General features: G+C 33.4%; 1 protein-coding gene across 1 annotated transcript in view; it reads right to left on the bottom strand.

Annotated features, from left to right (window-relative positions):
* The window catches only part of stac (C2 and C2B_Munc13-like domain-containing protein staccato), a 128,693-nt gene extending 115,715 nt beyond the window's left edge, over positions 1-12,978 (bottom strand). Inside the window, exon 1 of the mRNA XM_089637225.1 lies at positions 11,965-12,978. Coding sequence (XP_089493351.1) covers positions 11,965-12,950 — 986 coding nt within the window. The 5' untranslated portion in view covers positions 12,951-12,978. The remainder of the gene's footprint in view (positions 1-11,964) is intronic.
* Between the last annotated feature and the right edge of the window lie 1,188 nt (positions 12,979-14,166).

The following is a 14,166-nucleotide window of genomic DNA, read 5'->3' as shown; positions in this document are numbered from 1 at the left end:
AACATTATGTTAATTCACTTTTCAATCAAATTTTGGAATTATACACACGAGCGTATAAGTACGTATAGACGGGTATATAAGTGTATAAATTGCCTGCTGTAATATAGATAGAGTCTAGAAGCAAGCATTAATTGCACATTTTTTCTGTGTTCTTTATTCTGCCTTTGATTTTTTTCACCCTGCTTACTAGCGGATACCTGTTCTTTTTTTCTTTGTTGCCATATGCCTTTGCCTTTGTTGTTATATGATATTGGTCGGTTTTTGTATTGATTTGTTGATTATAAACGTACCTACATGTTATCTGGGTTATAAATGTGAGAATGGTCGATATATTTGGGGATTCCGTATTATAGGCCAGTACACATAGCGCCAAAAAGGGGGTTGCGATCGTAATTATTCCGGTAGTCCCAATTTTTTTATATGTTTTATAAACTGATCCCATGATGTATAATCTGAATTTCCGACCATGGCGCACCTGTGCTCGCGCCACCATTTAAAAAAAACCGGCTGTAATCGCGCCAAAATCTAGTTTTTCCAAAATATCTCATTCTCAATGCAAATTTTGGCTAAATTAGCTAGATAATTAAAGTAAAACATAAAATTACCTACAACTTTTGTGAAAACAATTTTCTTCAATCTCTAATAGGTACCGAGGTAGAAAGTCGTAAAGGTGCGTATATTTTTGAAAAAAACAAGTTTTTTGCGCGACTAGCTTTGATTTTTTGTAAATATCTCGTTTCCAGTACAATTTTGTGTAAAAATTATTGATACTAATTTTGTAGAAAATAAAATTTCATAAAATAAATAGGTATATAATTTATGTGTTTTAATTCTAATACGTATCCAAGCTCTAATCCACCAAAACCAGGCCAAAAATTGAAACAGAGGTAAAGTGTTTTAAATTTCATTCCTTAATTTTATTTTTCTTCAACAATTATTGTTGTAAGAACATATCAGTTGACAACAATCGTCATGCCTGCGTCAGACCTAGCTATAAAGGGCTGGAAACGGCATGCACGTTAGTGTCATAAGAACTAGAGCCAGCAAATAGTGAAAACTTTTCAGGTTCATTCATCTCTGGTCCGTGCTGAAAAATAATGTCAGTTTTTGTTAATTTTTTTAGAGCGCTTATTTAATCATATAAAATTAATATTATTTACTTTATATTTACAGAAATTGTGAAAAAATTACCATGTTGAGTGTCGGTATAGTGTTTAACACAATACTCGTATTTTCTTTATTATTTGCAATATTATCTGGATGAAGTCTTGCGGAATTTTTCCTAAAATGAGAAATATTCTTAATTATTTATACTGTCTCTATTCCCTAATTATTTAGAGATGTATTAAGACATGCCCGACAAACTTTCACCAACAATTCCTGAGCTTATTTGGTGTAAAAAATGCATTTCGGTAAAAATAAAAATATGTCACCGGAAATCAAAATTAATTTACTTCTTATATTCCAAATTCAATATGCTCAGAAGTTTATCGACTGCGTATATATGTATATATCTACATATATAAAATTATTTAAGCTGACATTGTACAATTATGTTCTGTAAAAAACGTATCCCAAAGATCTATTTTTATGTGTGTATTTAAGTAGTACCTTCTCCATTCCGTTAAACATTTTCGTTGGTGCCGTAATTTTGTTCGGGATAAAACTCATTTTGTCTTCTGTTTTCCCATATTTAACTGAAACGTAAGTATATATTAGCCAAGAGATTTATTATAAATTGGTTCAATTTTACCTTAAATTTGAAAATCATTTCAATGTAAGTAAGTGCAGTAACTTGGGGAGATAATTGCACAATTCTATCTACAACAAATGATCTAACAATCTAAACTTAAAAGATTAATGACTCTTTTTAATATTCGAATGACTTTAGGTACTTTATAGGTGACATATGTCTAATTGTCTGTATGGAGAAAAAATTGCGATGTAGAGTTTTTGTTTTATGGAAAAAAACTTTCGAATTTCAAAAATTTGTTGTTGGGTAATTTAACTGGTTTTGGTGGATAAGAGCTTGGATACATATTAGAGTTAAAACACATAAATTAAATACCTATTTATTTTATGAAATTTTATTTTCTACAAAATTAGTATCAATAATTTTTTCACAAAATTGTACTGGAAACGAGATATTTACAAAAAACAAAAGCTAGTCGCGCAAAAAACTTGTTTTTTTCAAAAATATACGCACCTTTACGACTCTCTACCTCGGTACCTATTAGAGATTGAAGAAAATTGTTTACACAAAAGTAGTAAGTAATTGTATGTTCTACTTTAATTGTTTAGCTAATTTAGCCGAAATTTGCATTGGGAATGAGATATTTTGGAAAAACTAGATTTTGGAGCGATTTCGGCCGGTTTTTTTCAAAATGGCGGCGCGAGCACAGGTGTGCCAAGGTCGGAAACTCAGATTTTACATCAGGGGACCAGTTTATAAAACATATAAAAAAATTGGGACTACCGGAATAATTACGATCGCGAATCGGTAATTGCCCTGGAGTATTAGTAATGAAACGAACTCTTCACAAACACTTTATTGAAATATAAGAGAATACCACTCCTTAGTAAAAAAACTCCTTTTATTTTACCATAATTTATTAGATATTCCATTGTTACAACTAACATGACTATATAATTAGAAATTAATGTAAAAGCCCAGTAGGGCGTAAATAAATAAAACTAGGAAAACGATTCTAGTGAAGGGGCACTCTATAACATTCTGTGCCGCTGGTTGTGACAACCGGACAGACAGCCGCGTCGCGTGAAAAAAAGATTAATAGTAAAAAAGTCTACTTGGGCTAGAAATGATATATAATAACATAACGACAATACTTTAGTGTCATCTTTTTTCTCAAGTGCCTACACATTTACGCATTTAACAATGTATTCTTTTGTATTGGTTATTATTTATATTTATATTTATTATTTATATAAAAAACCTTTACTCACTTGAGGAAGAAGTTAAATTATAAAAAACAGAAAATTTCACTAATAGATTTCAAAGTAATCGTTTGATTAAATAAAAAAATACGTAAAAAAATGACCGAAGCGACGGGCCGGGTGACACAACCTTACAGGCCGGAACTTTCGCGGCGTATGAATCAATACCTAGTTACTCCTTGTCAACCCGCACACAAATATACTACGCACAATAGAGAGTTTTGAAGTACTGGCGGTCGTTTTTCGTGTATCTGGCCAGAAATTGGATTTTCGCGAGTGTTTTTATTTTAATTAATTCTTATGAATACATTAATAAAATCTCTAATCTTTTGTGAGGGAGTCGTCGGGAAGTTACTAATTCATCGTCTAGAAAAATAAAATCTGGTACTTGCCGCTTATCTTACAACATTTTACATTTAATAAAATGTACTTATCGTTTTACATAATATATTTAATTGTAAGGTCCTGTTTTTATTAATCTTAAGAGTGGGTTATAGGGCAGAATTGTGATTTGCTGGAAAACGGCTCTCTAAAACGGCTTAATACTACCTTTCGTATGTCATTCTCAGACTTCATATTCTTTGTTACCAATTAATGGACTGTTATTTTTCAGTCTGCCTATTTTTTTTTGTAGTTGTTGTAGGCATTCGACCATAAAAAATAAAAACATTGATACACCATACAACCCACTTTTAAAACTTGGATGTATGATTATCGCGTTAATAACGGCTTAACACAATATTTTTAATTTAAAATATGTATATAATACACACATCTGTAGAAGTACGGCCTCTTATTATCGTTATGCTATCTGTGGATATTAACAATTAAATAAATACTTCATCTTGCACCAAATTTTCAACGCATTTCACAGTTTTTTACTTATTCCGGGATGGAAGCCCCCGGTGATGGCGGTGGAGCTATAGGCTCCCTGTTTTACGGCGTATATATTTCGAAAATGCCATCAAAATGTTTCATTAATGGGTCTAAAAGTAGAATACCGACTCACTTAAAGAATTGCAATAATCTAATGAAGCTACAAAAACAGTAATTACTCACAAATTCTCTTTTTTCATGTAAATTTGACGTATTGTATTTTTTCAAGTGTCATATTTTAAAATACAACATTATAATGCGTTCCTTTTCCTAACGGTTAGCACTAACGTCATGTTGTTTACTGGCGGCATCTTTATGCAAGTGTGTGTGAGAGAATTCATTGTCTTTACGCGCTCTGACCAAGTGGGAGAGTGAATGCTTTTTCATAGGGCACGTTTGGTAATTGAACCAAAAATTACCAATATTATTTTTCTCTTTGTAGATCAATATTATGATTTATCCATGGCAGCCGGAAAAAATACTCCAAACAAGGTATGCTTCAAGTAACGAATAAATGAAAAAAGATTATTGTTTAGTTGTACTAAATAACACAGAATAATTTAACAAATATATAAATAAAAAAATAAAATTTCTTTTATTTCTCGAGGTCAATTTATTAATGATGTTATTAATATGTATAGATATTCTATCAAATATAAAATTAAGAAATTCACCAAATAAATCCACCTTCGATTTTCTCGAAAACGAAAGCTCAAATAAAAAAAGTCATAACCCAAAATTGTCAATAAATGAAAGGTTATTCACAAGTTATCCCTTTATAGGACAACTTTTTTTAAACGATACGCCCTTAATGGTTTTATTTATGTATTCTATATTCATTTTGATGAACAGAAAAAAAAATTTTTTTGGCTTAGCTTTTTTGAAATTTTCGATTTTCCAGCGGGTTTTTTTCTGACCGGTGTCCATTTAAAAAAAATGATATAAAATTATTGTTTTCATTACAAAACGACAGGTTGGTAAGGAAAATGTACTTTTATTTATTTGCGTTACAGGGGAATAACTGCTTTGATAATGTTATAGAGAAACTGACCAGGACGCGATTTTCGTAAATTTACTCAACATGTGCGAACTTCGGGCGGTTGGTTCGATTCAAGACCTCTGTGCGTTACCTCAGAATGATTACAACCCAAGGGCTTATAACTTGTAAACATAAAGAAATATAAACCTTAATGTTGCAGGTCTCAAAACTATCCGTTTTTAGCTTATGACCTATAAAGGGTTTTACCGTTTATACCACGAGTTTCCGAACACCGTGTAAAGCAAACTATATGTATCGGAAATGTTCCTCACACTAATGACAACAGCAAGTGAATGATGAAACATTTATAAAAAAATGTCAAATTAAATGCTGTACCAAAATAGTAGGTTATGCAAATAAGTCATACCTTTTTACTAAGTTGTTTGTTTTACTTAATATTTCACATTCATATTATACGATCATTGCTTTGCGACAAACCACTAGACGGCAGTGGACAAACGCACATGTGATGTTATATTTTAACATGTTCATTAATGTACAACTACCGCCCTCTAGTGACAAAAAAATGAAGACATTTTGACAGTTTGCGAAATTTCGCTATCATATAACAAGCGCTTAAATATAAATAACTTGCATCCCTTCGAATCCCTCTAGAAACATTTAAGATTTTAGTAATAAGCTCATCAGAAATAATTAAAATGTGAGCGTCGGGGCAAATCCCCGTTATCAGGGTATTGTGTCGCCTTAACTCGACTTTACGCGACATAAAACAAAAACTCAACAAAACTCAAACTAGAAGTTCAATTCCTATATATTCCCGTCCTTTGCCTCTTAATCCTTATCCTATATTTCCCCCTCCTCCCCCCCACCCTCCTTTATTTTAATATTTTTAATATTTTCTAACTAAACAAGAAATTAATTTAAGAGAACATCTCTATGCCATTGTACACCATTGTAACACCATTAACTATTCATCAGTGGAAAGTTCATAATTGGCATAATTAATAATATTATTATTGTATCATTATATAATTAAAGATTTGCTGTCAACTTTTCCAAATAAATAAATAAATAAATAAGAACTACCAACATTGTCTTCATTTTTTCACCGCACATTTTTATTGGCATCTTTATGTAATTTGAGGTTTTACTCAATAAAGTTATTCCGAAAAATAAATATTTATATTTTTCATTTATTTACTAACTGTACCCCGCCACGCATTGTTGTGACTCAGTCTGTATGTGCAAATGGAGAAAAAAATAGCGCCTGTTGCTTTTACGTCCAACAAATGGCGCAGTTTTTCACAAAAAGTATGTTTTTACCTGTCACGGTTGACATCTATATAATATATATAAAACACGCGTATTCGAATGCAACGTTGGTTGTGTACATTTTTATTTATTTATAGAAGATAGATAGATTCTATTAAAAACTACATACAATGATGATAATTATTTTGGATAAAGTCACACCACAAAATTACTAATTTTTAAAATGGAAGGTCAAATGCGTCCAAAGGACAAAAAAGCAAATTATTACTCACAAAATTGAAAGAGAAATTTCATTTCAAATATATATAGTGGTTTTTGATGTGTCTTCCTTCACCACAATAAGAAAATATAAAATATTATACTTAAAGTGCGAGTTTATTAATACGTAATGTCAAATTAGGGAAAAGGCAACATTCGCTTCCGGCAATGTGGTATCAAACCACGATACGTGCCCTTTACTGTTATCCGTTGTCGCCATACAAAAATGAGCGACCTCTAACATATAAATATTATATGAAACTTGTAATTTTGATATCGAAATACCAATGTAAAATTATACCTATTAACGTCCACTTATGTATTGTGAGTTCCGCCCGCCCTATAACGAGTTTTGTAACTCATCGGGATTGCTCTAGCAAGAAATTAAAAAAAAAATAATAATAAAATTACTCCAGAGCATTATTTCGATATCGCCAACACTCCGATAAAGAAATTATCTCAAAGCATGTGATCTTTGCCTACTTGTAAGAAAACTAATACCTCCAGTTTACATAATATATTTCAACTCCTATTTCCCAGAGAAAATTTGGAAATCTGATAAAATTCACCAGAATTTAGGACATTGAGCCTACGAGGTTCACTGACACTCCCAGATCACACTTGTAAGACATTTCAACTCCTAGGCCCCATATAGGATAACGAAATAGATTTGAAAATGTTTCATCAATTTCACCAAAATTAAGTACAGATTGAACTTACTTAAAGCGCACGAACACGCTAACAACACGCTTGTATTGTTTCATTTCTTGTGTGCACGGGTTCCCAACCTATGTATCGCCACCCTAAATAGGGTCGCGAAAAGTTTCCTGTGGGGCGCCGCACAGTGGGCTGAAAATCGCCTTTCATAAACACAGAGACTTGAATTTTCAAGGGTATTTTTTTGGCAAGAAATGGATTCTGCTGATCATTACCATGCTATAAAATTTCGTATGAAGCAATTGCGTGTACCAATGAATGATTCTTTTTTTAATATAAATAAAATGTGTGTGTACAACTGTTTTTAATCATACAATACAATACAATATAATTAAAAGTTCTAAATACCTACTATGAGAAGGGTAAAAAAACTTTTGTTATTTTTTAGACTGTTTTGGTTTAAAGTGTCAATGAAATATTGTAAACTAGACAAAGCATACTCATATGTAAAGCATTTAAGCATTAAAATAAATCATCAACTATAAGTGACCAGCTCAGGTACGGGGGCTCCATCGAAGCCAGAGTAAAGTTGGCCTCTCAGAAGCTGGGCGTACTGTACCTACAGGGCCCGCAGATACTTTAATAGTACACAACTGCTGACCCTGTACAAATTGCAAGTGCGCCCTACTGTCGAATTTGGCAGCCATCTCTGGTCCGGAGCCCCTAAATACCTGAAAAAAACCCTTGACTCTGTGCAAAAACGGTCGGTCCGTTTGATAGATTCCCCAATCTTAACAGACGGACTGCAATCTTTAGAGCACAGGCGTCAGGTAGGTATGCTGTCCTTGTTCTATCGGTATTACAATGGAAGATGCTCTGAGGAACTAGCGTCATTGATCCCTTCGGCACCGGTGCGTAGTCGGGATACACGCCAAACGCGCGCCCAACATTTGTACACAGTTGACATTTGTCACATGAGAACGGGTCGCTGCTACTATTCGTTCTTAAGTTCAACAGCTCGGCTGTGGAACGAACCGCCGGCCTCTGTGTTTCCTCCCTCCTACAACATGGGACTCTTCAAGACCCATGTTCACTCCTTCCTCTCCACAAAAAAACCCTCCACACAGCCAGAGATGACATAGGCCCTGAGGGAAATTATTTCCTTCAGGGCCTCCTGTGTGGAGTAAATATTAAAAAAAAAAAGTGGGTGTGTCAAGCCTACGCAAGACAGAAGTGAAACTTCTAGTATTCCTCTCTCTCTATTTTCATTTCATCAAAAATTAAATGAATTAATTAAATGAACTACAACTATAAATGTAAATGTAAACGCAACACAAAACGCGAACACAACTTATCACAGCGGGAGCACGCTGCTAACTGATTCACTGGCCGTGGTGGGCGTGGCCGCGCAAGTGCGCTACCGGCCGACCTGCTAAACCGAACTCGTATCTCGCTCGTAACTCAAAGCAAAACGTTCGTGAGCGGCTCCCCCACCTCAACAAGCGCATATGGTGAGAGAGGGACAGTGAACGGTGAGCGGTGGTGGGGGTACCCGCATTTTCGTGTCGATCCTGACTCGGTTTTACTCCGTCCCCGAAAATCCATTACGCGCCTAAAGAAGTTTCACTTCAAAAAAAAAAAAAATCAACACAAAAAAGTTTTTTTTCAACTTTGAGGCTTTTTTAAGAAAAAAGCGCAAGTTGCGCCACAATATGAAGTATGTCAAAAAAATATAAATAAATAGTAGTATATCTGTGTGTAAGGATATGTTGGCCAACCTTATGATTCCAGAGATAGCCTCATTTTTAATATCAGTGCCATACAAATTTTTCTTAAAAAAATGATAACTCCTTCATTTGCAGTTTTGCACACGCAATTGCTTCATACGAAATTTTATAGCATAGTAATGATCAGCAGAATCCATTGCTAGCCAAAAAAAAATAGTCTTGAAAATTCAATTCTCTATGTCTACGAAAGGCGATTTTTAACCCACTGTGCGCCGCCCAAAACAGTGATTTAAAAAAAAATGGTGTAGGCTAAATAGTTAAGTTAAATTATATTGCAAAATATATTTTTTCCGTGTTTTGTTTACGTTATTTTATTTAAATTGTTGATGTAATAAACATTAAGTATTTAACATTATTTGATAATGTGGGCCTCAGGAGCTGTGCCCATGCAAAGGCCTCCATTACACAAATTAAAAAAACGGTAAAAGATACAATGAAATAACAAATTAAAATAAAAGTTTATGAAATTAAAAAAAATAACAAAATAAAGGCGGTAATTGATTTTTATTTATTTACTAGGGATCCCCGCAATGCTTCGTTATTGCTAATATCTTATTCAGGCGACTCCGACTTCTTCCAACATTTACTACTGTATACAACAATGATACTATTAAAAAACTACATTAGCTCGACTTCAATTCGACTCAGTATCTCATAACGGCGCAGAGATATTGCGTTAAGTATCCCTCGGGCCTCCCCGACTTTTTCTAACATTTAAACATCTCTAAAGACTCCTGGCACTAATAACAACAAACGTTGAAATTTTCAGCGATATCGCTTGACTACTTTTCGAGTTTTGCGAGCACAAACATATGCAGGCTGAATTTGTATATATTATTATTAGAAACCAGTTAGAATTTAACTCAAACATTTGTAATGCATTTTATAATATAAGAAGATGTTAATAACCTTTTAAACAGTAAAATGGGGGCCTCAACATTGGTAAAGCATTCGGTGAAGCCCACATTATCAATTATAAATATTGTTCCTAATAAATAAAAATAATATAAGATGTTGTCCTGCCACAGACCGCCTTCTGTGTTGGGAAGTTAAAATTTGTGGTTAAAATTACTGTTGATCGATGATTTTATTCCTTATTTACCTGAATTAATGATTTATGTCTCATGGAAAAGATACTTTTGATTTGTAATTGCAATTACTAGTAATTAGTTTTTGTAGCTCTGTAATTTCTAATACTGACATCTGTCAGAAAATTTTTTTTTTTTAAATTGCATTTGTAAAATGGTTTTTATAATGATTCTAGTGGGCCGAGGCAGATGTTGTTCTGCCACAGACCGTCTTTATGAAAGGAAGTTAAATTTTGGGTTTGTATGTATTTTTGGATGAGAATTCAGAAAAAAAATTGTTTTTAGATCTCAACAACAGCACCTAATCTATCGGGTCCAAAAGTATCCAATATTTCAAGCTGGAACCAACCATACACATTCACAAAACTTCATTGAAATCGGTTGGGCGGTTTCGTAGATTAGCGTGTACGAGCACAGTGACACGTGATATTATATATTAAGATAATATAGGTTTCCTTATGATGAAACCTTTCAAATTCATAGAATAAAATAATTTCCCTTCACATCCGATAATTGGCTTATTCTGTTGGCACACGGTGCAAAGTAAACTTATTATGATAATGCCAAAGACCATTGGAATGATTTGACACTTGGAGGTCAAATAAATTTGATTATTGTGTATTTAATTAATTCAAGACGTTGCATTTTAACTGGACTACGTATATATTTACATTATTTACGCCGGCTACCATTTTGGTTTAGTCACACGATTAGAGGCGTTTACTTTCAATCTAACTTATATACAATAAACATATTTTATCCATCGTTTATTAATTTGATGATTTAAAAAAAGTAAACCGGAATTTACCAGACAGAACTTTACAGACAGACTTTTTGTTAAAATTACGATAAATTACAAAATTTTAATCGTGATAGTTAGGTGCATGAAGATATTCAAAATGCAGGTTAATGGTTGACATTCGTAACGATTTTCAAGTAACAAATTAGAAAGAAGGTATTATTTCTCCTGAATCGTTGATAAGGTGCGGAAAATAAGAACTTCTTTTTGGGACAACCTCCAAAACAGCGCTTGCTTTATAAATGATTGTTTTATGTAGTTTGCTCGTTTTTTTACAAATTAAAATATTTAATTCATTGATACTACAAATGGCATTAAAAATAACCCCACAATTTCCAAAAAGCACTATTGCCTTGGATACCAAAAATGCTAAAAACCTATTCTTTAAGTCACTATAATTACTTTTCCCACCAGACAGATGAACTATTTTTGTAACAGTATTTCACAATATATTATACATTTTTTATCTCTTCAACATAGGTAGGTACATCAAAGAGAAGCTCAAATTTTTCTAATGTCGCGTTGACAGTTCGTTAATTTTTCCGGCAAGGTTGGCCAAACTTATTTTTACGAAGTTGTTTGGTAAATAAAGAACAAGTTGTATAACCGCTTTTCTTTTCTTTGCCAGATGGCCAAACGTTTTTCCACTTTTAAACTGGTCTACGAGGTGATAGATAGATCTGCTGTTATTGAAAACTATTAACTTACAAATGGGACTTGTTCAAGAGGTTTTTATTTAGACGAGAGACGCGAAATATGTGCAGATTTTTTTTATTACTTTTTTTTTAGTATTGAACAATTGAAATATATGGTGCAAACGGGAATTCCTCTTAGTTGGACAGTCAAAACGTTTACAAATGTACCATATTTATTTCCTGTACTAGATAAATAAAAATAAAACATATTTTTTGCATAGGTAACTCTACTTAAAAGCTCTGGATCTCTTTAAAAGGATTAGAGTGCAATGTAGAAATTTCAAGTAGAAAAAGTTATCAAAATTTCGTGGCACCAGAACACAGAATTTTCGCTCTATTGTTCAGATTGTTATTGTAATATATCTGTAATGAAACTACTGAATACTGTTTATAAAAGATTTAAAATTCTAAGATAGCGTACAATTACTGCATTGCGTTGTGATTCAATTGGCCATTAAATCGTAAAACAGGATATAAGGTGACATCTTGAAACAAAGACAATATTTAAATATTAAAATTTGAGGTTTTACTCAATAAAGTCATTCCGAAAAATAAATAAATAGACAATATTACTCACTCTGGGCTTACAGGGTCAATCCGTCTCCTTCTCCACCTTATCCAACAGTCGAACATCTTCCCTTTCTTGATGGCTAACTTTGGCCGCCACCATTTTTTCAAAATTTCGTCACTATCAACACTTCTTTCTTTGGTAAAACTTGTTTCTTTGTTTATCACAGGTGAAGCATGTGATTTTACAGGCAGTTCCCAGTCTTCACCCTTTGGTCTTTGCAGAATGCTTTCTTCGAGAAAATTCAGACTTTTCATCCTTTTTGGCACATCGTTTAAATCCCTAGTATCAGTCGGGACGTTTGAACTACAGTTTGCAGAACTATTAGAACTAGTATTTGGAGATTCCGAACTATTATTTGGCACATCGCGTTTAACTACTTCAACTTTTTTAAAGATCACTTCCATGGAAGGTACACTATCGATTCTTTCGAGTTTAGTTTTCGAACCACTTTCAAACGATTTAAACTTCCATCTGTCTTTTTCGTAATAGTTTACAAAACACGACACAACTTTTCTTCTGACTGATCTTTGGAACTGAACGAGGTCGTAGGATTTGATTGATTGAACATCTTCGTTGGAAGCGTTGCGTTTGTCTTCTTTAGATTTTCTTAACGTGATCTTGTCATTATCTGTTAAGTTTTTCGCCATGTTTGAGAAAGAAAAACTGCCGAGCTTGCTCCTGGCACATTTCTCGCTTGCGTCTGCGCTATTTTCGTCTTCTTTGGTGTTTTTACATTCCCGGATAGTTGCGGGAGGATTGTTGGAGGTTGAAGCGTCTCGCAGATACGCGTACTTTGCTAATATTCTATCTACTTCGGCACTGTTTCGTTTCTTTTGGAAGTTTCTCTTAAAATTCCTTTGGTGTGTTCTGGAATAGTGTCGGAAGGAGTAACCGCGGTGCCTTCTCACATCGTTCTGAATTCCCGTCAATTTGCTTTCCAACGATAGTCTGTAAATCTCTATCGAGCGCATCACAGCTGATAGTTCCTGCATTTTGTTTACGTTGTGTTAAACGTCAGATCAAGAACTATACTGATTGATTTGTTTTGATTGCGAAGTAACCAACAATTAAAATTAATTTATTGTTTACATTGGAGTTTTCCTTCTCATTTTCCTGCATTTTTATTTAAACTTAAAATGTCACTTTACGGATCAGCTGCTTGGAACACAACAGTTTAATTAGTTCAGAAAACACTTATTATTACTTTATTTAAAACTACTGTTTAACTACTGCACTAACTACTGCACAATTAATTTATTGTATGATTTTTTATTTGGCTGTGTTGCAATCGACAATATTATTGTTTGTTACTTAATTAAATAGCATTTTTTCCTAGATTCTTAATAACTTAACGCAATCGTTCCTTATGTGAAACTTCACATATGTGTTTTACGAGTATATTATGCATGAAAACACTCATGGCATCCGCTTGCAGTGAAGTAATTTTCCAGTGAGTAAATCGCAACAAATGATAATATTGGTTGGGCCTCAATGTCAGTGTACTTTCGATTGTTTAATATTCTGTAGTGAACGGCCGAAACAAGATTTTCAGCAGAAAACGAATTTCGGCTTCCGTTCTAGTTTAGACCGAAGCCGAAACCGAAACTTATTAAATAATTTAAAAGCACTATCTCTGACGGCCTCAAAGGTAAAGCTCTCGACTAACAATCCGGAGGTCGCGGTTTAAGTCTCGGCGTGTACAAGAATGTGCAAGTAAGTAATAAAGAAAGTAATTTATGTGATTTTGTGTTAATTAACAATTTAAAATAAAAATTTCTCATTTAAAATTAAAAGATCCATAGAGTAAGATACTCTTAGTATCACCCTGGCCCAATCCAAAATTTAAAATTGAAACTTTGCGTGAAATGGCATTAACCGTGTTTAGTGATCAGATCTTAATAATCAGGTACTATCTTATCTTCCTTGAAATAAGGGTTTTTAAGTAAGAGTTGAGATGGGGTAAAGTAAAGTACATCAATATAATGATAAAAATGAGTGAGCCGAAATTCCGGTTAATTTTATCGGTCGTAACCACAGACATAGGAATTAATATGTCTATGGTCGTAACCCGTTTATTGGTCGATCCGGCCGAAACCGAAATTTCGTTCGCTAATATTATGTTGTTTAATTGAGACGCACCTCTTCCCGGAACATAAATAATAATTTTTTTTTCCTTTATTAATATCAGATAATAACAACGTTTCATTT

This window comes from Hesperophylax consimilis, chromosome 11, assembly GCF_061612785.1.
Source record: "Hesperophylax consimilis isolate HC1 chromosome 11, BYU_Hcon_1.0, whole genome shotgun sequence".
Classification (NCBI taxonomy): domain Eukaryota; kingdom Metazoa; phylum Arthropoda; class Insecta; order Trichoptera; family Limnephilidae; genus Hesperophylax; species Hesperophylax consimilis.
This window is presented reverse-complemented; position numbering and strand designations above follow the sequence as displayed.